This window comes from Microcaecilia unicolor, chromosome 1, assembly GCF_901765095.1.
Source record: "Microcaecilia unicolor chromosome 1, aMicUni1.1, whole genome shotgun sequence".
Lineage (NCBI taxonomy): Eukaryota > Metazoa > Chordata > Amphibia > Gymnophiona > Siphonopidae > Microcaecilia > Microcaecilia unicolor.
Genome location: NC_044031.1, coordinates 712,633,552 through 712,659,246, shown reverse-complemented (window position 1 = coordinate 712,659,246; position 25,695 = coordinate 712,633,552). Strand labels below are relative to the sequence as shown.

The 25,695-nt window shown below is 42.3% G+C and overlaps 1 protein-coding gene across 2 annotated transcripts in view; it reads right to left on the bottom strand.

Annotated features, from left to right (window-relative positions):
* Window positions 1-248: 248 nt before the first annotated feature.
* The window catches only part of MYO5C (myosin VC), a 191,596-nt gene continuing 166,149 nt past the window's right edge, over window positions 249-25,695 (bottom strand). For both annotated transcript variants that reach the window (XM_030189295.1, XM_030189302.1), the window contains 7 exons: window positions 24,743-24,897; window positions 14,937-15,026; window positions 11,465-11,615; window positions 9,944-10,226; window positions 7,616-7,790; window positions 6,325-6,405; window positions 249-2,005 (listed from right to left, as the gene is read on the bottom strand). In XM_030189295.1, coding sequence (XP_030045155.1) covers window positions 1,853-2,005; window positions 6,325-6,405; window positions 7,616-7,790; window positions 9,944-10,226; window positions 11,465-11,615; window positions 14,937-15,026; window positions 24,743-24,897 — 1,088 coding nt within the window. In that variant the 3' untranslated portion in view covers window positions 249-1,852. The remainder of the gene's footprint in view (window positions 2,006-6,324; window positions 6,406-7,615; window positions 7,791-9,943; window positions 10,227-11,464; window positions 11,616-14,936; window positions 15,027-24,742; window positions 24,898-25,695) is intronic.

The following is a 25,695-nucleotide window of genomic DNA, read 5'->3' as shown; positions in this document are numbered from 1 at the left end:
AGTAGTAGCAACACAATTAGAAAAAGTAAATGGCCAGACAACAAAGGTAAAGAAAATAATTTTATTTTTAATTTAGGATAAAGTAATGTGTTAGCTGTGTTAATAAAGTTTAATAAATGCAAATAAAACACAAAATAGAAAATAAGGTGATACTTTCACTGATTTTAAAACATTTTTGATTAGCTTTCAGAGACCAACACTTTCTTCCTCAGGTCAAGAGAAGATGCCATATTGACCTGAGGCAGGAGGTTTTGGCCTCTGAAGCTAATTGAAAAGGTTATTAGGCTATTAAATAAAATATTTTCTGAAATGGTCACGGGTATGAGGGGTGCCAGGGGGGCACAGCCATGTAAAGTGGGTGGAGCCAATGCAAAGTGGGGCGGGACTGGGGGCATGTACTAAAATCTCCCTCTCAAAAATTGGGAACCCTTGGCAGCTCTGAGCACTAATTTAATTATTTCCTAGGAGAGCAGGATGGGGGTGTGTGGGTGGGTTTGGCACAGAGGGGTTGGGGGGTGGGGGCATGGTTTGTGTGGCTAATAGAAACGCTTCTCAATTATCCTTTACTTTTTTTTCAAGTTTATATTTACCCTGGCCCACTGTCACTCCTGAGACCGACTCCAGTATGAAACATTCCTGAGAGTACCAGGCAGCGGGTAGGGATGTGCAACATGCCATATTAGAAACCCTTACTATCTCCTCCCTACTACTATTATATATAACAATAGACATTTATTTTATTTCTTTTAAAACCTTTCTAGCCCTCAATTACATCTGTAAGTTTTACTTACCTATGTTTATGTTTTCACATTTTCCCCAATACAAAATGCAAAAGAATGAAAACAGAAACAGAGTCCTAATTCATTCATCATATAATAATGTTAGCAATTGCCAAATATAACCTTCCAATGTCTTTTGCTCTTTAAGATAATTTTACTTCCAAAATAAAATTGCTTTATTAAAAAAAACTGCCAAGCATATAAATATATGTGCACTGTGGTGTCAGTATAAATGATTTTCTTCCAAATGGCAGGTCTTGTGCTTCCACGGTTTAGAAAAAAATAAAAGTCAAGTTTATCACTGACACAGTAATCTGGTTCAGGAAGCTTTGTAAATTAGTGCTACAATTAAAAATATATTCCTTTCCCCCAGTGATAAGCTGCCTGTAAGGGCTGGTTGAGGGAGGTGTGTAGTCTTGGAGAATGTATAAGATTACGGGCATTTTTGTGCATGTCGGCTCTACATTTACCAAAGATAGTCTGGTACTCAAGTTTTTGCCTCTCATTTAGCAGCTTACCCCCCCCCCCCCCCCCCCCATATCGATGAGGATTGTATGTTTTGGGGAGAAATTTCTTGGCCTTTTGCTGTGTTGCTTTTTGAGGTGTTCTGGTATTCGTTTTCTTAGTTTTCTTTTTTTTGTTCCTGTATTGTATAAACTTTTCAAAACCCAATAAAAAACATATTCTAACAAAAATGATGAAGAGGCAGTTTATGTTATTGTAAAGGTGTGATCTTCCAGCACGTCTGGGATGTCCTGCACCGATAGGCATGACCAGTAAAAGTACCCATGAACTGTAAATTACAGGCGGCAGTATGGTCTCAAGGTCTCAGTGTTTTTCTTCTTTTCCTGTTTTCTCCTGTGGATATCTTTGGCACCTGAACAGCAAAATCCTTTCTATGAGATATACATGGATACAGGTGTTGCAAATAGGAGAATACAAAAAGAGTCTTTAGTGTCCTTGGCATTTTGTTTTTTCTAAAATTGCTTTCTTTATGAATGAACTGAGCCCAAGGGGTTCATCTTCCTGGAGTACTTTCAGGATGAAGAGAAACACGATTTTCTGCTCCTCTCTTACAGTCTTGTTAGGAAGCCAAGCTTCAGGCTGCTGGGGATTTGGATCCCTTCCAGGGCATGTGGCGAAGGGCTGAAGGGAAACGTCACTTGAAATAGGTATTTGCTATCTAGCATCAGCTGGGGTGCATCTTCTCGATTGCTTAATTTAGACTGCAATAAAACCATTAACAATCATGAAAACCTTTGGAGTAAAAGGCACAGATTCAGAATGCTTCTGGCTCTAAGGTCCCTGTTTACTAAGGCGCGTTAGCGTTTTTAACGTGCCTACAATTAGTGCACGCGCTAATCGTATAGGCACCTATAGAGATATTGTAGGTGCAAACACAATTAACGTGCATATATGGTTAATGTGTGTTAAAAACATGCCTATAACACAGTTTAGTAAACAGCTATTATGTAAAGAATCCCTGCAAGATTCCCTTCAATAATCTAGCAGTACAGGGCCGGAGCTAGATGGGTGCAAACAGGGCACGTGCCCTGGGCCCCCCATAGCCTAACCAAAACTGAAGGCAGCACAGCCTACAGGCAGGCTTTGGGGTCCCTTGCAAATTTCTGCCCTGCACCCCAGCATGTCTAACGCTGGCCCTGTTTACAAAATACCAATGTTATGATTGCAATAAGGCACTTTGGGGTGTATACAGCAGTGGAATTTCAGCACTTCTTGGGAACAGAGGGCAGTAAGCAATATACCATAGACATGCTGATATCCATGATTAATGCACAGCTTGTTCTATCAGTACATGATTAATTTCCTTATTGACTTTGGTAAGGAAGTTAGTAAAGAGGTTCTTTAAAAGGTAAAGGTTAAATAAAATAAATTAAAAATATATATATATTCTGTATAGATAAACCCTACATAAACCTCAAAGTTATTTCACACAACCTGATAAATTCTGTAAGTTATTAAAATAAAATATACTATTAAGGAGGGAAGTTGAATCCTGGGGCAAATTTGAATAAAAGCTATAGGATATATATTGCTTAATAATTCACGGTTAACATTAGGAGGACATAAAGTAGGTTTTCTGATAATAAAGCTTGGCTGTATTTGGATTCTTTACACTTTCAATTATCTGTATACAGTACTGGAAAAAAAAATCCCCAATAGGTTAATATTCAAAAGCAGTTATCTGGATAACAGTGGAGGAGCGGCCCTAATGGTTAGTGCAGCAGGCTTTGATCCTGGTAACCTGGGTTTGATTCCCACTGCAGCTCACTTAACCCTCCATTGCCCCAGTTACAAAAAAACTTAAGATTGTGAGCCCTCTAGGGACAGAAAAAAGTACCTGCATATAATGTGTACAGCACTGCGTACATCTAGTAGCACTATAGAAATGATTAGTAGTAGTATAACAGCACCTGCTATCCTGATAAGTACAGCTGACTGGGAATATCTTTACAGAACACTTCTGTACTAGCACGGTAACTCTCTAAATTATGCACAAACAGTGGATCCTGGAAGCACCTCAGCCAGTCAGGTTTTTAGGATATCCACAATGAATATTCACAAGAGAGATCTGCATGCAGTGGAGGCAGTGAATGCAACTCTCTCACGTGAATATTCATTGTGGGCATCCTGAAACCCTGACTGGCTGGGGTGCCTCCAGGACCAGGGTTGGGAACCAGTGGCTTTATACTCGTGTATGCACACATACATGTGTATATGTCAAAGTTTCACCTAAGTGCTCTTCTGTAAGTACATGCCTATCTTACAAAGCACACATGTAACAGGTAGGCATACACATAGGTGGGACTCGCAAGCGTAGCTTCTACAATATTGTTATAATAGTATTCCATAAGGAAAATAGGCGCTAACATTCCTTGTGACTGTGGGCAAGTCACTTAACCCTCCATTGCCCCAGGTACAAAATAAGTACCTGTATATATGTAAACCGCTTTGAATGTAGTTGCAAAATACCACAGAAAGGCGGTATATCAAGTCCCATTTCCCTTTCCCTTTACAGAATAGGCCCAGTTAGAGATCTGCCCCTATGTGAAGGGTAGAGCCAGAACAGTCTTGGAACTTATCCAGATAGTGGGAAACATTTAGGGGTCTTTTTTACTAAAGCTTAGCACGTACTAGAAACATAGAAACATGACAGCAGATAAGGGCCAAATGGCCCATCCAGTCTGCCCATCCTCAGTAACCACTAACTCCTTCTTTCCCTAAGAGATCCCACGTGCCTGTCCCACACTTTATTAAATTCAGACATACTTCTAGTCTCCACAACCTCCACCGGGAGGCCATTTCACGTATGTACCACCCTTTCCATGAAATAGTATTTTCTTAGATTACTCCGAAGCCTATTTCCTCTTTACTTCTTCCTATGTCCTCTCATTTCAGAGTTTTCCTTCATTTGAAAAAGGTTCACCTCCTGTACATTAATGCCACGAAGATACTTAAACATCTCTATCATATTCCTTCTCTCCCACTTCTCTTCAGTGTGTACATGTTGAGGTTCATAAGCCTATCTCTATATGTTTTATGACAGAGACCACTGACCTATTTTGTAGCTGCCCTCTGGACCGACTCCATCCTGTTTATATCCTTTCATAGGTGCAGTCTCCAGAATTGCACACAATATTCTAAATGAGGCCTCACCAGAGCCTTATACAACGAAACACTATCACCTCTTTTTTTCCTGCTGGTCATCCCTCTCCTTATGCACCCAAGCATCCTTCTGGCTTTGACCATCGCCTTTTCTACGTGTTTGGCCACCTTTAGATCATCAGATACTATCACCCCCAAGTCCCGCTCTTCTTTCGTACACAGAAGCACTTCACTCCCTATATTGTACCGCTCCCTTGGATTTTTGTAACCCAAGTGCATGACCCTACATTTTTTTAGCACTAAATCTTAGTTGCCAATTATGAGATCATTCTTCAAGCTTTGCTAGATCCTTCCCTCATGCTATCCACACTCTCCAGGGTGTCCACCCTATTACAGAGTTTAGTATCATAAGCAGAGACAAACTTTACCAGACAATCCTTCTGCAATATCATGCACAAAGATGTTAAGAAGAGCCGGCTGAAGTACTGATCTCTGCGGTACACCACTGAAAACTTCTTTTTCCTTGGAGCAAGCTCCATTTACCACTACCCTCAGTCTCCTTTCAGTTAACCAGTTTTTAACCCAGTCAGTCACTTTAGATCCCATACCGAAGACCTTCAGTTTATTTATGTCGCCTGTGCAGAACCGTGTCAAAGGCTTTGCTAAAATCCAAGTACACTACATCTAGTGCCCCTCCCACATCCATCTGTTTGGTCACCCAGTCAAAGAAATCAATCAAATTTGTCGGACAACACCTGCCTCAGATCCTGCAGAACTAATAGACATTAGCGTACGCTAAGTGTAATGTAGCCCGTCGGTATAAAATAGGATGTACAGTATTTAGCACATGCTAAGCTTTGGTATCTTAGGACAGATAAGTTATCTGGATAACAGACTGAATATTTCCACTATCCTTTGACTTCTCCACCTTCTCCAGACATTCAGTACTAGCTATTATCCCCTGGATTCTACATATGGTGCTCAAAAATTGCACATGCAAATAGGGCATACGCCCAATTTGCACGAACAATTTGAGTAATCAGCCAATTTAGTGCCAGTAACTGGGCACTATTAATTAACGGCACTAATAGGTAACGATTTAGATTTACACATGCATCTTGCTAAGTGCTCTTCTATAAAGATGCAAGCGTAAATCTTTTAGTGCACAACTGAAAAATGGGCATGGGCGGGTCAGGGGCATTCACTAAAGATGCACACAGTATTATAGAATTCAGGGGATCCACGCCAAATTTACATGCATGGATTTACACCAGGTTTCAGCTTGTGTAAATTGTATGCCAAACGTTGGGTGCAGATCCCAGCTCTACACACTATTCTATAAACAGCATCCAACTCGGTCGCTGTTTATAGAATAGAACTCAGGATGTACTTTTTCAGTGCCCAAATTTGTGCGCCATTTATTGAATCTACTCCTACATGGACAATGGTACCTAATATCTAGATATTTTTTTTTACCTCTGAAGATAAAGCTGACTGTGGAAATTGAATATTGACCTGTAAATTTTAAATAACTATCTTTATAATAGTGGGGATTGTTTTTGTGTTGTTGTTTTTTAAAGGACACTTACCTGAGAGGGAACTCCTAGATTATAGGCTGATATGTCAAAACAACAAATTAATTTTAGAGATAAGATGCAGAGAACCACTGACATCTCAACTTGGGAGTTAAATAATACTGAAACATACTAAATTTAAACATATATTTTAGTCTAGTCCTAATACCATTTATCTGATACAAAAGTTTTATTCTTTCTTTTCAGTTTTATTTTACTCTCCTCCCCTCCCCAATAATACACTCAGTCTTCAGATAGGAGCTGTAAAATGGCAAAATATCAGGGAGGTTAATATGGGTGCAGTCTTCATGACTGGCTGAAATTAACAGTCAGAAAGAGATTACCTGAACTTTGCGAACGAATGATGGAGCTACTCGCTTTTCAAAGTCATCTATTGGGGTGTATGAATTTAGGATTTTTACTATCTGTGAAAAAAAGAGAAAGGGAGAAGTTAATAGGTTAGTAACTTCAGACAGTACTGAGGCGAACAATTTTCAAAGAGATTGAGACTAGTCAAAACTGTCTGAATATTACTGTCTCTCAGTCCACAGGTTACTTTTAACCACATTATGAGGCAGCTCACATCAGTTTGTGTTCAGGTCAGGAAAGGAAATGTACACTTATAGGTGCTATTTTCAAGGTTCTTTTACAGTGAAATTCTATGAAAATGAACAGAAAGTTGTTTTGACTCATTTTCAAAAATTCTTAGAATATTTTATATAAAAAATTAACAAGCATTAGAATGTTTTAATGGTGAGTAGAGGAGTAGCCTCACATACAAATTTAGGGAGTCTTTTACTAAGCCGCAGTAAGCCCAATGTGGGCTTACCACTCGCTAAACCGGAAGCACCTCTGGGCTACCACAGCAGCCCGGCAGTAGTTCCCACACCCAGCACACCCCATTTCTGGTGCTACAAAAATATTTTCATTTTTGCAACGCCAGTGTTTACCTGTCAGTAATTGGGCAGTGCCCCAAGGGAGCCCTAACCGCCACCTCAATGGGTGGTGGTAAGAGCTTGCCCCGAAATGGCCGTTGCGGCATGTGCTTCACTTGCCACATGGCCATTTCTTTAAAAAAAAATTTAAAAAACAGCCTTTTACCATCAGAAACAGAATGAAGCCTTCGCGGGAAGAAGAGGACCTCCTCGGCTGGCGGGGATTGGGGTCCCCTGCCAGCAAAGGTAGGCAATGGTCGGAGGCGGCGGGGCGGGGGGGGGGGGTTCGATAATGCAGGAGGGTCAATAATGGCTGGGGGGGGGTCGGCGGTGCCGGGGGGGGGGGCTAAAATGTGCCCGCTCACCTCAGGCTCTGGACCCCCCTCCCGCCGAAGTCTGGCTATGCCCCTGGGCCCTATATGTCCAAAAATCAATAAATGGGCGAGGGAAGGGAGGAAAGGACTATCATGCGTATTATAATGAAACGAATATCGTACTGTGACATCCAGAATAAGGGACCATGTGAGACAGTGTTTATATAGCTTTCATAACATACACAGGTCATCAACCATCGTTTTTTGTTTGTTTTTAACTTTGGTAAATGAAAACAGAAAAACATTTCAGAAATTTGATTTAGGATACTAAGTGCAGATTTCAGGTGAATTGTATCCCATGAGATATCACGTAGTTGCTGCCTTACCTGCACAGTAGAAATGCTAGCACAACGCTCACATATTTCTTTGGCATCCTCGTCTGTGACCTTTTTCACCTGAAGCAGCCAGGCAGCCTGCGAGAGTGGTTCCAGCGTTTCCTTGGCAGTGCTGCCCTGCAAGTTTTTGTCTTTCAGCCATTCTTCCAAATAACTGATATTACACCTGCCAGTGGGCAGAAGTTGAGTGCAAGGACATGAGCATTTTTTGCAATCTTTGTAAATAATGCCAATACACTCTTAACGAAACAAGAACAGTGACAGTGTGCACTCTACTACAATGGAAAATTCATTAAAAAGACAACAATTTCTTCCTACGTGTCCACATTCTCTAGAGGAAAATTCCATGCAGTTTCAAATTCTGTTCCCCAAAAGACAGTCTCCTTGTGGAGCTTGATTTTTATTTTTTCATTTTTCTTACCATTAATTGACCAAATAGGACTTGTGTGTGCATCTGGCTGTGCACTATAATGCTGGCACCTAAATCCCATAGTGTGCAATCCATAAGGGGGCATGGCCATGGAAAGGAGTATGGGCAGGTCAGAGGCATTCCAAAAAGTTGCATGCAGTGTTATAGAGGGTCTACCAGGCCCAACTGGGGTGCTGGAATTTACACCAAGTTTGGCGCCCAGAGTTGAGTGCAGGAATCAGCGCTAAGGGCTATATATGGTCCTTGAAAAATCCGCATGGAATAAATTTCTGCCTAAGCATATTCTATAAGTGGTGCCTAGATTTAGAACTACGTGCATCCATTTACACCAAGGGAAATGTAGCATAAATACCAGCACATAGATTTAGGTGCAGAGGGGCATATTCTATAACAGCATGCGTAAATTTTAGAACGTCCATGAAATGCCCATTTCCTGCCCATAACCACTTCCCCTTTTGGGCTCCACACATTAGTATTTAGATGCTCTGCGTTACAGAATATGCTAAGCGAGTTATGCAAGTAAATTCTAATTGTCAATTAGTGCTCATTATTGCTTGTTAAGGGCTGTTGGCTTGTTGAGCCAATTAAGTTATGTACATTGTTATAGAATATACTTGGATTCTGGCACAGAATATTAGGCATGATATATAGAATCTGGCGGTAAGCACTATTCTATAATGGGCACCTATTTGAGCATATAAAACATTGCTCTACACTCAAGTTGTGTATAAAATTAGCTCCAAAGGGATTGTAATTTTATAACACTGTGCCTAGATTCATAGGGTAAAAAGATGCCTATTTGTGATAGTATTTTATAAAGACACACAGGTGCCTACGGGCCTTTACATGCATGTTTTATTTTAAAAATACATGTAAATTGTGACTCCACACATGTTCCATCCTATCTCCTCCCCTGAGCACACTGCTTGTACAAAAATGCACTGATGTACACTTTTAGGAGTGACATTTTATAAGAGACCAATTTATATGTGAAAATGGCTTATAAAAATATCATATACCAAAAATACTATAGTTTGCTCAGTAATAAAACTATTCCACATACAGTGTTTTTGTACATAACATATTAAGGGGTCCTTTTACTGAGGTGTGCCGAAAAGTGGTCTGCACTGGTGTAGATGTGTGTATTGGACGCGCACAAGTTCATTTTTCAGCGCACCTTTTATTTTTGGCTGAAAATGGATGTGCGGCAAAATGAAAATTGGCGCGCGTCCATTTAGGGCCTGAGACCTTACCACCACTCGTTGATTTAGCGGTAAGGTCTCATGCGTTAACTGGGAGGTAATCGTCAGCTCGCATACAATGCCGATTACTGTCCGGTTAGTGCTGTGCGCCAGAAAATTTCCAGCGCACCTACTGGACGCACATACAAAATGAAATTACCGCCTGAGCCATGCAGTAGCCAGGTGGTAGTTCCAAATTGGCGCATGTTGGGTGCGCGTAGGCACCTATGCGGGTTAGTAAAAGGGCCCCTAAATAACTGAAACCTCAAATCTCACAATAGGGGAATTTGCAATATATTTATCACCCTCTATCATATTGGGAGTCACTTCACATCATTGGTTCCTTGGAGGAAAAAAAAAAGAAGCAGTGCAAAAAACTCCCAACTTGGAGAAAAATGACTGGTTCCAAAAAATCTTCCTTCCTTCAAGATACTTTAAACATGAATGTTTTATTATAAAAATACCTTCCACAAGGCCAGTTCATATACCAAGGCACACTATTATATCCTAAGTCACTGAAGGATATAATTCAAGATGTACTGGTGCCCTACTAAATAGAACAACCCCCCCCCCCCCCCCCCCCAAAAAAACCGTGATTCTGGAAAAAAAAAACCCAGCACTCTCTTACAGCTGTTTCAATGACCCTACCTTATCTGCATTCCTTTTCTACAAGAACACATGTCTTTACGGAGGAAGAGGCTATTCAGAGTGACTGCTCCAATCAAAAAGAAGAGCTGTTTCACTGCCTGTTTGACGAGCTCAGGGTCCATGCCATGCTGACACATTGTGCTGTAAAAATAGCTGAGCTGCTGCAGGATGGAAGTGATAGTGTACGAATCCGTGTCATCAATGCTGGAAGAACGTTTGCGGAATCCGGTAGGCTTCACACCAGAGATACCCTGGAGACTTTCGTACTCAAGCATGCCAGGTACTGAAGGGAGAGGGGAAAGAAAAATTTGAGGGGAGGAAATGGGAAATGTATTTTTTGACAGACATAAAAAAAATCTATAGCAGACTAGAATGCTTAATGCATGTAGGACAGAATTCTGTGGGATGAACTCATTTTAGTAAGAAGTACAGCAAACACTTAAGAAGATTTGAAGGGCAGTCAAGACATAGGACCAAGGAACTGCTTATGCACAGTTATTGCTTGCATTTGGGTTTAAGAGGCAGATCAGCTAATGACATATCATACGATAAGTGGCATAACTTTATGTAGAAGATCTCTGGCAACAGCATTAGGGGGGAAGTTATCAAGCTGTGTTAGGGCGATAACCCGTGCTATTAGCCCCGTAACACAGGTTGACTTGCACTAATGCAGTGATATTTAAGTCACTTCAAGTTACATAATATGGAAAACATACAATGCAGCTCATTGCTATGAAAAACCATAAAACAACTTGTAGTGAACACTGAGTGCACACCACAAGTCACAGTATGGCCATAAACTGACTGTAAGTAACCACAGTCAAAAGCTGGGGATATTTCAACATGCCAGAAGCACTGAGCCTCAAAGCTGTGGACCGATGCTACTAGCCTGGAGCTTAAAGGGGCCATGGTGCCACCCATTCCCCCAGCGATCACACTCCCACCCCCTAAGCAGAAACCCCATCCACCATTGGCCCTGTCCAGTGGTCCTAGGGCAGAAGTGGTCCCCAGTTGCTCCTGGCCTCTCAGTATGATTTCCAAAACGACGCCCCTAGTGGTAGTCTTGAGCTGATAATATAACATTAAATAGCTGATTCACTAAGCTTCCCCTCACAGAGTTGGCTGTGTGCCAGTTAACTAGTGCTCTCTGCAAAAATTGAAACTGATGCATCCCCCTTTCTTTTGGCAGTGGTAGCTTCAGCTAGTGCTCCCCACTCTGCTATTTGCAGTATCTTTCGTATGACAAACCGTTTTGCTTGTGCTCTCTCTCTTGTCCTGCCCAGCATCTCTCTCTTCTTCCCACGCAACTCTCTCACATGACAAGGAAAGGCGTGGGGGCCATGCCAATATGGCAGCACCCCCTTGTGCTGTGTGGCTACACAGACTGCATCCAACAAAAACTGGCCAGGTAAAACCAGGTCTATCAGCCTGATTTATTAAAGGTGATCTTCCATTCTGTTGCCATTTCTTTATATGGATCTTTCAGCAACATTTCGGGAAGTTGTGCCCTTTCAGTCTTACCTATCAGTGGCTGAATGTTGTTTTCCATAACAGTAATGAACTGATGATAGATACGTATGGCCAAGTCACTGAGAACCTGTCTGTATTCTGACAGGTCAAAATTCTTTAAGCAATTCTTGTTCTGCTGGGGAGTGTTATGCTTCATGAATTCCTGAAAGGGAACAGGCAGTTATGAGAATCAAGAAAAAGACTGCAAATGAGCTCAAATACTAAATTAAAGCATCAATAATGGTGGAAGTGTTCAATATAATCTGCTCGCATGAGCAGACTCAATCCTAGCAAAACTGGCCACGTGCAGTTACGTGCACCTTGCATGTGTAAGTGGTGCTTTAATTGGCACTTATGTACACATGCACTAAGCGCAATTCTATAAAGGAGGGTGTTAAGTGTCATACTGCGCAACAGCAATGGGGGCATACACGAGGGTGGAGCATGGGCAAGACATGGATGTGTCTCCTACTTATGCATGAACCTTATACATAGTAAGTGACAGCAGATATCCATCCAGTCTGCCCAACAGTCACATTCACTATCAATTCAAGATTAAAATCAACAATGAATGTGAGATTATATTCTAAAAACCAACCTGTTTAAAAAGGCATACCCTACCAATCCAACGTAAATGCCTAATCTCTGCAACACAACCAAACTAAAGCACGTAATGGACATAACACATATCTTCCATTCTCCGATTCCCTAATGTGGCTGTGCCACATGAACTTGATCTTACCACAACATCACCCTGTATTTCACACCGGACCCTGCAAAGGCCTCTCCGGTACTATGTAAGCCACACTGAGCCTACAAATAGGTGGGGAAATGTGGGATACAAATGTAACAAATAAATAAATTACTTGATCATGGTCTTTCTTTGTTGCTTCTGGGACATAGACCATAGATGTCTGCCCGGCTTTGTCCTTATGTTTCAACTACTGGAGTTGCCGTGAAAGCCCATTCCAGCCTATCTGAATCTGTCATGTCATTCAGGGACACAGACCGTAAAAGTCTGCCCAGCACTGTTGTCACATTACAAATTACTGGAGTCTCTGTCAAAGCTCTCTCTGGCCCATCTTAAACTGGATTGCCATATGTGAGACATAGACCAAGCCAGCCCAGCACCATCCTTAGTTTTCACACCAAGAGTTGCCATCTAAGCACCATCTAAGTTGTGTACACTGCACGGCACACTTAGGTGCACCAACTTACTACAGCCACAGACCTGGCAATGAGCATGCCTAAAACGTAGGAATGTTGATGTCAACTTACACTAGTATTCTATAACACAAGTTGGGTGCCATAATACTGTTATAAAATTTGCGCTCAGTGTGTGGCTTTGAGGCACCGAGTTACAGACCTTTTTCCATAAATGTCTATTTATGTATCAATTTATTTATTTTGATCTTATTTTATTTGACCTACATTTTGATGGCTGTTTTAGGTTCCCCATGAAAAGTAATCATTTATCATTTTTATGGGGAATCCTGAAGTTGGATTTTCAATTCAGCTGGAGCTGGGAGTGGGTACCAGTGCTAAGATCCTTTATTTATTTATTTACTTATTGCATTTGTATCCCACATTTTCCCACCTATTTGCAGGCTCAATGTGGCTTACAGAGTTTGGTTATGACATAATCATTTCATGATAACAAGTACAGTTATTAATGTTCGAAGATTAAGTAAGGGAAGATAGACGGAAGGTGTTAGGTGGGGTAGAGGTGAACTGTAATAACTGTGTGGATTGGTGAGGTAGTTTTGTAGGCTATGGGTTCTCTTTGTAGGCCTTTTGGAAGAGATGTGTCTTCAGAGATTTGCGGAAGTTAGTTATTTCATCAATAGCTTTCAGGTCTGTAGGTAATGCATTCCACAGCTGCGTGCTCATGTAAGAGAAGGTGGTGGCGTGTATCATCTTGTAATTTAGTCCTTTAGTATTTACAGCTACCCAGGAGATTTCTTCCTCTTTCCTTAGCTGGGGCCATGCGTTCAGGAACCCTACAATCATGGGCTTTACGTTATAGCACAATGGCAGGAACTCCTTCTCAGCCAGGGATGGTGAATGTTGCTTCCACAACCCTGGACCAGGTCCCTCCATTTGGCAGAGTGCTAAAATGCCATAGAGATAGCACACTAACCCAAAAGAGCAATTGCTTTTCTTGGAAAATATTTATTAATAAACAAACTTATTAGTGTATGTTGCTGTATTAGAAATTTACTGAAAGAAAAATCTTAAACTATGCAGGGATTTTACACTGCAAGTAATTAAAGGTTCCTTTTACCAAGCTGCGGTAAAAGAACCCCTGCTGTGGTGTCAGCGCACAGGTTTGACGTGCATCGAGGCCTCCTTTTACCACAGAGGGTAAAATGTCTTTTTTTTTTTAAAAGGAAATGGCTGTATGGTAAGTTAACCCTGTGCCGCGCAGTCATTTCTCAAAGGAGCCCATACTGCCACCTATTTAAGAGGCAGTAAGGGCTCCTGACCCAACCTGGTGGTAACCAAGCACTGCTGATTACCACTGAGTAAGCCCCCGGCACTAACCCCACAAAAAAATTCCAGTGTGCCAGAAATGGCGTGTGGTGGGGGCAGGCACTACTGCCAGGCTCCTGTGGTAGCCCGGTGGTACTGCCGGCTTACCGCACTTTAGTAAAAGTGCCCCTAAGTAAATTTAAAAAAAAACCCAAAAACTTTTCACGAGTTAAATCCCACTGATGCTCGCACTTCACCTTTTACTTCCTCAGTTACAAACATAGAACTAGATTTAACATGTTAAGCCATACGTTAGCCCATATTCTTACACATTGATGCATGTTAATGTGAGCTATGCATGTAATTAGTACAGCCCCATTGATAGCATGATGCAAATTAATGGATATTATATATTAAAATATGTTAGTAAACCTATCCCTTAGACTGCAGACCCTCTGGGGACAGGGAACTTCCTACTATACAGGATTTAGCGCGTTTTGACTTGCATGTACCAATGAAAAAGGTGTAAGTTAAATCCAAATATTGACCAATTAGATGTATCATCATGTGCAAAAGAATTCAAAAATCAGCACAAAAGAAATCTTAATGGAAAGAATCTTAAGTTCTCTATTTGTCAGCTATCAGATGTATATACACTCTACGGAAACCTACTTAAAGTGCTTACGCCACTGTTTATCAATCTTTGTGGCCGTGACCCTGCAAAAAAAGAGCAGAATAATGATCCAGCTATGAAGAGCCCCCACAGTTTACGACCCCAAATATGGATTTTGTGACCCCACTTAGGGTCCCAACCCACAGTTGGGAAGCTCTGGTCTATATTTTCTTGCGGAAGGTGTATGACAGGGCAAAAATAATTAGTCATGTTAAACTATCAAAAGCTGTAAGGGTGTAGGTATATCATCTCAACCCAGTCTTTCACAACCATCTTACAATTTAAAATTTCAATTCAACATTTTTTTTAAACTGAGAAGAAATTAAAATTCCTGCTTACCTCCTCCCCACTGTACTGCTTCAAACAATTAAGAAAATGGAAGATGTTTGAAAGCCAGAATGACAGCAACTCAAAATCATCAACGTGACTCTACACAAAAGAGAAAAAAAAACATTTAATAAAGCAGACATTAAACTCATTTTCCATTTAGATTATAAAAGAAACATGTCAAAAAAATGTCACTCTAGACACCGAGCTTTCTACTTTGCTGCAACTGCTCTATGGAACTCTTTACCCCTTCTCATCTGATCTGGTTAAAGCCTGACTTTTTCAACAAGCCTTTTCTGTTCCTTAGGGTTGGGTCCCCCGGATGTTTGCTCCAGATTAACTATAATCATTCCCCTAAGTGTTTCCCCCCCTCCTTCCCCCCTATCATTTAGGTATGTATTTAGTCTTTCTTAGCTGGTGTATGCTTGCCTGTATTACGTTTTCCTATATCATTAATTGTAGTTCTTTTCCTTACATTGATTATATGTTTTATGATTATTGTACACCACTTTGAACTGCTTGCTAGCAAAGGTGCTATAGAAAGTCTGAGGGGCCCTTTTACAAAGGCACATAAGGGCCTACGCACGTGCAGCGTGTGTAAAATCGGCATTACCGCCTAGCTAGCATGTGCACCTAGTGGTAATTCCAAGTTTGGCACACGTCGAAAACCCATGGTAGAAAATAATTTTCTACCAGGGGGATATTCCCAGCTGTAATTGGCGGTTGGCATGCGCTGGACGGTTACTGTGTGGGTAACGTGCGAGCCCTTACCGCTAAGTCAATGGGTGGGATTGAGGGCTCTACTACTACTACTACTATTTAGCATTTCTATAGCGCTACAAGGCGTACGCAGCGCTGCACAAACATAGAATAAAGACAGTCCCTGCTCAAAGAGCTTACAATCTAATAGACAAAAAATAAAGTAAGCAAATCAAATCAATTAATGTGAACGGGAAGGAAGAGAGCAGGGTAGGTGGAGGCGAGTGGTTACAAGTGGTTATGAGTCAAAAGCAATGTTAAACAGGTGGGCTTTCAGTCTAGATTTAAAGGTGGCCAAGGATGGGGCAAGACGTAGGGGCTCAGGAAGTTTATTCCAGGCGTAGGGTGCAGCGAGACAGAAGGCGCGAAGTCTGGAGTTGGCAGTAGTGGAGAAGGGAACAGATAAGAAGGATTTATCCATGGAGCGGAGTGCACGGGAAGGGGTGTAGGGAAGGACGAGTGTGGAGAGATACTGGGGAGCAGCAGAGTGAGTACATTTATAGGTTAGTAGAAGAAGTTTGAACAGGATGCGAAAACGGATAGGGAGCCAGTGAAGGGTCTTGAGGAGAGGGGTAGTATGAGTAAAGCGACCCTGGCGGAAGACGAGACGGGCAGCAGAGTTTTGAACCGACTAGAGAGGGGAGAGGTGACTAAGTGGGAGGCCAGCAAGAAGCAGATTGCAGTAGTCTAAACGAGAGGTGACAAGGGTGTGGATGAGGGTTTTGGTAGAGTGCTCGGAAAGAAAGGGGCGGATTTTACAGATGTTGTAAAGAAAGAAACGACAGGTCTTGGTAATCTGCTGGATATGAGCAGAGAAGGAGAGAGAAGAGTCAAAGATGACCCCAAGGTTTCGAGCTGAGGAGACAGGGAGAATGAGAGAGCCATCAACAGAAATAGAAAACGGGGGGGAGCGGGGAGGTGGGTTTGGGGGGGGGGGGGGGGGGGGGAAATGAGAAGCTCGATTTTGGTCATATTTAATTTCAGGTGGCGTTGAGATATCCAGACAGCAATGTCAGACAAGCACGCTGAAACTTTGGTTTGGATGCAAGGTGAGATGTCAGGGGTAGAAAGGTAGATTTGGGAGTCATCAGCATAGAGATGGTAGGAAAAGCCATGGGATGAGATTAATGAACCAAGGGAAGAAGTGTAGATAGAAAAGAGGAGGGGACCAAGAACAGAACCCTGAGGTACGCCGACAGGCAGAGGGATAGAAGTAGAAGAGGATCCACCAGAGTGAACACTAAAGGTGCGGAGGGAGAGGTAGGAAGAGAACCAGGAAAGGACAGAGCCCTGGAATCCAAGTGAGGACAGGGTATCGAGAAGTATGCTGTGATCGACAGTGTCAAAAGCAGCGGAAAGATCAAGAAGAATGAGGATGGAATATTGGCCTCTGGATTTAGCCAGTAATAGGTCATTGGAGACTTTAGTAAGCGCAGTTTCGGTTGAGTGGAGAGGGCGAAAGCCAGATTGTAGTGGGTCAAGAATAGCATGTGAGGAGAGAAAATCAAGGCAGCGGTGGTGAACAGCACGCTCAAGTAATTTGGAGAGAAAAGGAAGGAGGGAGATGGGTCGGTAATTAGAGGGACAAGTAGGGTTGAGTGAAGGCTTCTTAAGGAGAGGTGTGACCACAGCATGTTTAAAGGCAGCAGGGACAGTCGCAGTGGAAAGTGAGAGGTTGAGAATGTGACAGATAAAAGGAATAAGAGCAGGAGAGATGGCATTAAGAAGGTGGGTGGGAATGGGATCAGAGGAACAGGTGGTACATTTTGAGGAAGAAAGGAGAAGTGTAGTTTCCTCAATAGTAACTTCAGGAAAGGAGGAAAGGGAATGAGGGGAAGGAGAGAGAGGGGAACGGATAGTGGAGGGAGAGGTGGTGAGGTAGAGAAAGCAAGGTTTATCTTTTGAACCTTGTTGTGAAAGAATTCAGCAAGGGTCTGAGGAGATAATGAAGGGGGAGTTGGGGGAGGGGGCACCTTGAGGAGAGAGTTCAATGTGGTGAAGAGAAGTCGAGGATTAGAGCCAAGAGAGTTGGTCAGTTGGATATAATAATCCTGTTTGGCATGTAAAAGAGCAGATTGGAAGGAGATCAGCATGAACTTAAAGTGTAAGAAATCAGCAAGGGCTCAGGCCATAAATAGATGTGCGCTGGTTTTCATTTTGCCGCAAGTCCATTTCCTGGCCCCCCCCCCCCCCCCCCAAAACCCCTTTTTTCCAGACACGGTAGAGAAATGGTCCAGCGCATCTAATACACGCACCCACACTATCGCAGGCCAGTTTTTGGTGCGCCTTTGTAAAAGGGTCCCTGAATGAATGAATGAATGAATAAATAAATAAAAAGTGTCAGGAAGATAACATTTTGTATGCATCTGTTAAATTTGTTTGAAACAGAATTTTGCATCGGCTCTGCATATGAAGAGCAATTCTAGAAATGGGCACTTTTATTTAGGCATCTATTTGGAGCCCATTCTATACAGCAATGGTTCTCAACCTTACTTCTGTTGTAACACACCTGATAGTGTTCATGCATGTGACACACTGAACACTAAGGACTCCTTCTACTAAGGTATGCTAACAGATTTAGGGCCCTGTTTAATAAGGTGCACTAGAATTTTTAGCGCACTAAGGAGAAATGAGATCTTACCTGCTAATTTGCTTTCCTTTAGTCCCTCCGGACCGGCCCAGATTGACTGGGGGTGGGAACTACCGCCGGGCTGCTGCGGTAGCCCAGCGGTACTTCCTTTATACCTATGGGCTTCTTAGCATTTAGCGCGCGCTAAATCTGTTAATGCACCTTATTTCGGGGGCCCTTTTACTAAGCCGCATAGGCACCTATGCACGCACATTACACGTCAATCTGGAAGTACCGCCCGGCTACCGCATGGCCTGGGCAGCAATTCCAATTTTTACACACATCCGCTATGTGCATCCGAAAATATTTTTTATTTTTGAATTCACGGCACTAACTGGGTGGTAATCAGAAGTACGACGTTGAGAACAGCCACCTGGTTAACGCGTGAGATCTTACCGCTAAGTGAATGGGTGGTGGTAAGGTCTCAGAACCAAAATAGATGTGCCAATTTTTATTTTGCCGCACGTCCATTTTCACAAGTGCGCTGAAAAATGGCCTAAGGTAGTGTAGGCGTGTGTTTTGGACATGCGCAGATCCATTTTTCAGCGCACCTGCAAAAAATGCCTTTTGAAAAATTTTTGCCGAAAAATGTGCGGCAAAATCAAAATTGGCGCATGTCCATTTTGGGTCTGAGACCTTACCACCAGCCATTGACCTAGCAGTACAGTCTCACGTGGTAACCAGGTGGTAATGACCTACACATGTCAAATGCCACTTAGCGTGCATCTGATATGCGCGTCCGAAAATAAAAATTATTTTTTGGACGTATCAGATGTGCACCAAAAATAAAATTACTACAACAGCCACTCAGTAGCCAGGTGGTAACTCCATTTTGGCATGCGTTGGGCGCATGTAGACGCTTACGCAGCTTAGTAAAAGGGCCCCTCAGGTATTTGCGGAATATTAAATAATTAGCTTCCTATCTGATGAAATTTTGGAGGGAATTCCATGACCTTCAAGCCCTGATGTTGGAGGCAGACTTAGACGTTGTTGCAATCACAGAGACACGGCTCAATGGTTCCCATGAATGGGATGCAAACATACCAGGCTATAATCTATTTAGAAAGGATAGAGAGGGTCGTAAAGGTGGAGGAGTAGCTCTATATGTGAGAAATGATATCACAGCAACCGAAATGACAGGGACCTGGAGTAAGGAAGAAGCGATAAGGATCACCTTAAAAAGAGATGATAGAACCTCTGTCCACATGGGTGCTGTCTACAGACCTCCAACACAATTGGAAGAATTAGATAAAGACCTGATCGCAGATATTCAAAAGTTGGGAAAGAAGAGAGAGGTGCTGTTGCTGGGAGATTTCAATCTGCTGGATGTAGATTGGAAGGTTCCGTCTGCGGAATCGGAAAGAAGTAGAGAGATTGTGGATGCTTTCCAAAGTGCTCTGCTCAGACAAATGGTCATGGAACCCACGAGGGAGGGAGCGATGCTAGATCTGGTGCTCACAAATGCGGATAGCATGTCAAATGTCCGAGTGGGTGCCCACCTGGGTGGCAGTGACCATCAAACGGTTTGGTTTGATATGACGGCTGAAGAGGAGGGTGGCCACTCAAAACTCAAAGTCCTGGAATTCAGGCATGCTGACTTTAGTAAAATGGGGAAATACCTAAGGAAGGAGCTGATGGGCTGGGAGGACGTACGAGAAGTGGAAGGACAGTGGTCCAGGCTGAAAGAAGCTATAAATAGGGCCACAAACCTTTATGTAAGGAAAGTAAATAAAAGCAAGAGAAAAAGGAAACTGCTATGGTTCTCCAAGCAAGTGGCTGAGAAAATAAAGGCTAAAGAGTTCGCATTCCAGAAATACAAAAAAACTCAAGACGAGGAACATGGGGAGGAATACCGGAGGAAACTGAAAGAAGCCAAGAGAGAGGTACGTCTGGCGAAAGCGCAAGCGGAAGAACAAATGGCTAGAAAGGTAAGGAGGAGTGACAAAAATTTCTTCAGGTATATTAGTGAAAGGAGAATGACTAAAAAGGGAATTGTGAGACTAAAAGATACTGCAAACCGCTATGTAAATAATGATGAAGAAAAAGCAAATTTGCTAAATAGATACTTTTGTTCTGTTTTTACTGAAGAAAATCCGGGAGAAGGACCACGATGGACTGGCAAAAGTTCATTTGAGAATGGAGTGGATATAGCACCATTCATGGAAGAGTGTGTGTATCAACAACTAGAAAAACTAAAGGAAGACAAAGCCATGGGACCGGATGGGATCCACCCCAGGATATTGAGGGAGCTCAGAGAGGTTCTGGCGGGTCCTCTTAAAGATTTGTTTAATAAATCCTTAGAAATGGGAGAGGTTCCGAGGGATTGGAGAACGGCGGAGCTGGTCCCTCTTCACAAAAGTGGTGATAGGGAAGAAGCTGGAAACTACAGGCCGGTAAGCCTCACTTTGATTATTGGAAAAGTAATGGAAGCGATGCTGAAGGAAAGGATAGTGAATTTCCTGGAAGAAAATGAGTTGCAAGATCTGAGACAACATGGTTTTACCAAAGGGAAATCGTGCCAAACAAATCTCATTGAATTCTTTGATTGGGTGACCGGAGAATTGAACCGTGGACGTGCTATAGACGTAATCTACTTAGATTTCAGCAAGGCTTTTGACACGGTTCCCCACAGGAGGCTCTTAAATAAACTGGATGGGCTGAAGATAGGACCCAAAGTGGTGAACTGGATTAGGAACTGGTTGACGGACAGGCGCCAGCGGGTGGTGGTGAATGGAGTTCGCTCGGAGGAGGGAAAGGTGAGTAGTGGAGTGCCTCAGGGATCAGTGCTGGGGCCGATTCTGTTCAATATATTTGTGAGTGACATTGCTGAAGGGTTAGAAGGTAAAGTTTGCCTATTTGCGGATGATACTAAGATTTGTAACACAGTGGACACCCCGGAGAGAATGGAAAACACGAAAAAGGATCTGAAAAAGCTAGAAGAATGGTCTAAGGTTTGGCAATTAAAATTCAATGCGAAGAAATGCAAAGTGATGCACTTAGGGAGTAGAAATCCAAGAGAGGCGTATGTGTTAGGCGGTGAGAGTCTGCTAGGTACGGATGGGGAGAGGGATCTTGGGGTGATAGTATCTGAGGATCTGAAGGCGATGAAACAGTGTGACAAGGCGGTGGCTGTAGCTAGAAGGTTACTAGGCTGTATAGAGAGAGGTGTGACCAGCAGAAGAAAAGAGGTGTTGAGGCCCCTGTACAAGTCATTGGTGAGGCCCCACCTGGAGTATTGTGTTCAGTTTTGGAGGCCGTATCTTGCTAAGGATGTAAAAAGAATTGAAGCGGTGCAAAGAAAAGCTACGAGGATGGTATGGCATTTGCATTACAAGACGTATGGGGAGAGACTTGCAGACCTGACCATGTATTCCCTGGAGGAAAGAAGAAACAGGGGTGATATGATACAGACGTTCAAATATTTGAAAGGTATTAATCCGCAAACAAACCTTTTCCGGAGATGGGAAGGCGGTAGAACGAGAGGGCATGAAATGAGATTGAAGGGGGGCAGACTCAAGAAGAATGTCAGGAAGTATTTTTTCACAGAGAGGGTGGTGGATGCTTGGAATGCCTTCCCGCGGGAGGTGGTGGAGATGAAAATGGTAACGGAATTCAAACATGCGTGGGATAAACATAAAGGAATCCTGTGCAGAAGGAAGGGATCCTCTGGAGCTTAGCCTAGAATGGGTGGCAGAGCTGGTGGTTGGGAGGCGGGGCTAGTGCTGGGCAGATTTATACGGTCTGTGCTGGGACTGGTGGTTGGGAGGCGGGACTAGTGCTGGGCAGACTTATACGGTCTGTGCCAGAGCTGGTGGTTGGGAGGTGGGGATAGGGCTGGCCAGACTTATACGGTCTGTGCACTGAAGAGGACAGTACAAATAAAAAAGTAGCACATGTGAATTTGTCTTCTTGGGTGGACTGGATGGACCGTGCGGGTCTTTTTCTGCCGTCATCTACTATGTTTACTATGTATTTGGTACAGAGGTAAGGGAATCCAGACATGTAGATTGATTTGTGGATCATATTTTTGCAACCGGGATAGTGGAGGAGTGGCCTAGTGGTTAGAGTGGTGGACTTTGGTCCTTGGGAACTGGGTTCGATTCCCACTGCAGGCACAGGCAGCTCCTTGTGACTCTGGGCAAGTCACTTAACCCTCCATTGCCCCAGGTACAAATAAGTACCTGTATGTAAGCCGCATTGAGCCTGCCTTGAGAGGGAAAGCGCGGGGTAATAAAAAAAAAAAAAACCTTAGTAAAAGGACCCATAAAATTCACAGCTGAACAAAAAAAAAAACCCACCTAAATATTTCATTGTTAAAATTGATGCAAGGGAAATAGAAATATAAAATGTTCTTATACAGAATTTATTTTAATTTTAACAATGGTTTATAAACAAATTATTAATTTTTCTTTTCAAAAAAGTTTTGATTTTTACTTTAATGAGAAATCTGGGACTGATGAGTTGCATGCAGTTTTTCCATATGGGATTGTATAGTGGGCAAATTCATAAAAACCTTGTTGTCAAGTCAAAAAAATGTTTATCCATTCTTGAGTCTATACAGCTTATTATACAAAACAAATGTATTTTCAAATTCTGCTGTCACCTCAGTAACAGCAACACAAAATCCTTCTACTGCCAGATACTGTAAAGTAACACAAAACCGTGCAAATACTCAGAAACTATGTAGAAAACAAAACATATGGACAGCAGGGCTGCAGCATTTCTATTTGTGACTGATGGTAGAAGGGTAGTCAAGAAGCAGAAATAGGGACCAGTTATGATTATTTCAAGGGACACCCCCCCCCCCACCTCTTGGGGGACACACTGGTTGAGAACCAGTGCTTTACAGGAAAGTAGCCACCTACATTCCTTTATAGGATACCAGTATAACTGGGTATATAAGTGTGTATGGATTTAGGTTGGACACCATTGAGGAGGAGGAGAAAGGAGAGGTAGGGAAGGAGAGAGATAAGCTGGACACCACAGGAAGGGGAGGGGGTAATGTTGAACACGGGGAGAGGGGTGTGCAGAGCACAAGGTTCACCTTATCAGATACCCTAGGGCCAGCACTGCCATCTACTTTCTACTCAGCTACAGGTGGCCCAGGGAGAATTCTCGCTGGAGAAACTGTGAGCATTATCTCTGAAAGCTTGTGAGTAATGCATGTCATAGAAGAGAGCTGTTCCCCCACAGATGAAAATCGTAACCCTAAAATACCATTAACGCAGACAGAGACATAAAGTAAAGAAGGGACAAAAAATTCAGTGTTGCTGATCACCACTAGCATTTCTTTAAAGTGCAAATAGAAACATATCAGACATCTAATACCCTTTCTGAAAGCTTCAGTTTTCATATCCAGTAGAATCATGAATTGAAAAAATTACCGTGGGATCCTTTTACTAAGGTGCGCTGAAAAATGTCCTGCGCTAGTGTAGGCACGTGTTTTGGACACGAGCAGATCCATTTTTCAGCACACCTGTAAAAAAGGCCTTTTTTTTGGCAAAATAAAAATTGGTGCGCGTCCATTTTGAGTCTCAGACCTTACCGCCACCAATCCATTTAGCGATAAGGTCTCATGCATTAACCAGGTGGTAATCGTCAGTGTGCGTACAATGCTGATTACCGCCCAGGTACCGCGGCACAACGGAAAATAAAATATATTTGCGGACGATCGTAATAGATGAAATTACCACCCGGGCCATGTGATAACCAGGCGGTAGTTCCAAATTGACGCATATTGCATGCACAGAGGCGCCTATGCGGCTTAGTAAAAGGGCCCCTTAATTTTGTAAAAGCAGCTAAGTTACAGGCAAGCTTGTTAGCCATATAGAACTTCTCCATAGAACTGGTTTATGCTAAATTAGCACAGCCAGAAATCCTGCGATTCAATTTTTCTGTGCTATTTCATACCAGGAATAAAAGTGAAACATCAAAGGATTCCAGTGACAGTCTAACAGGATGGGGGTGGATAGGTGAGAGACAGGAAGAGTCAAGTGGATGAGGGACAGAGAGATATGCTTGGAGACAGGAGGGTGACAAAGCAGTACATCCTGTTAGACTGTCACTGGAATGCTTTGATGTTTCACTCATATATACTGTCATCTACCAACATTTACTTATTTCCGATCTGAGGAAGGGCAACCTTCGAAAGCTAATCAAGAAATGTATTATGTCCAATAAAAAAGGTATCATCTTATTCTCTTTTCCATGTTTCATTTTGTTTTATTTCTATTGATTACCTTTAAAAGTGGACTAACACGGCTACCATACCTCTATACCAGGAATATAAACACTATAGCAGTGCTGTTTACCACTACATTACAGAGCCAACACTAGGATGTCACCTCACATCTACATTTGACTTAATTCTTAATGGAGGCAAGATGAAAGGGTGCAGAACTATACAACATTCTTCTAAAGACACTCTTACCTTAATAACTTCTTTAATACCATTAATTGTGGCATTCATTAAGGATTTCAGCCTGTCAGCCTCATTCAGGTAATCTGTGTATCTCACACACATGAAGAGCAAGTGTGCAGGCAGGCCAGGGATCATATTCACAACAACACCACGGGGCTTTAGATCTATAGCAAGGAAAATGGTTATGCTAGGTTTACATTTAATAATTCCACAGAAGATAAGCAGGAAAGTGAGACGTAGAACCAGCCACAAAGAGTGGTATGGTATCACAACAATTTATTGCAATGGATTTCAGCAAGGTGTGCCTGTGTCAAGGATCCAACATCTAATTAGAGAGTCGTATTTGTTAATATACTTCCTTATGTGATGTCCCAGACTTTCAAACACATGGTAATAGCACCAGTTGAACAATGTCTAGCCTTACATTTAATAATTATCAGTTGCAATACACCAGAAATCACGTTTCAAAGAAATAGCTTCTCTTTCAAAAGTATTAAAAAATGAGTGCAGGGCAATGTTCAAAACCATTTCAAAGGGTATAGAGTGATTTACTCAGGTAAACTCGTTGTCTAAAGAGTTCCTTCAGTAAATCCAACTAAAAGAGTACATTATCTGCCGTCATTTTCTCTGTTATATGTTTCTATGTACTCTTAGCCAGATTAAGAGTAAGCATTTGGGGGGGGGGGGAGAGGGATGTTTTAGGTGGGATCAAAAACTAATGCACAGAGACTATATTTTTAAATTTATGAATGTAGTTTTCCACAGAACATTTACTAGCATAAAGGTGCTCTGAGAGTAGTTTTGAAAGCTAGGTACAACATCCATAGGTGCAAAGTACATTAAAACTTTGTACATAGGCAGGCAGACAGTAAAAAAAAAACATTGCCCTTTTTAAATACAAAAACTGTGAAACCAGAACATATCACCTCTGCAGTCACAAACCAGGAGAAGCAGGACCTACT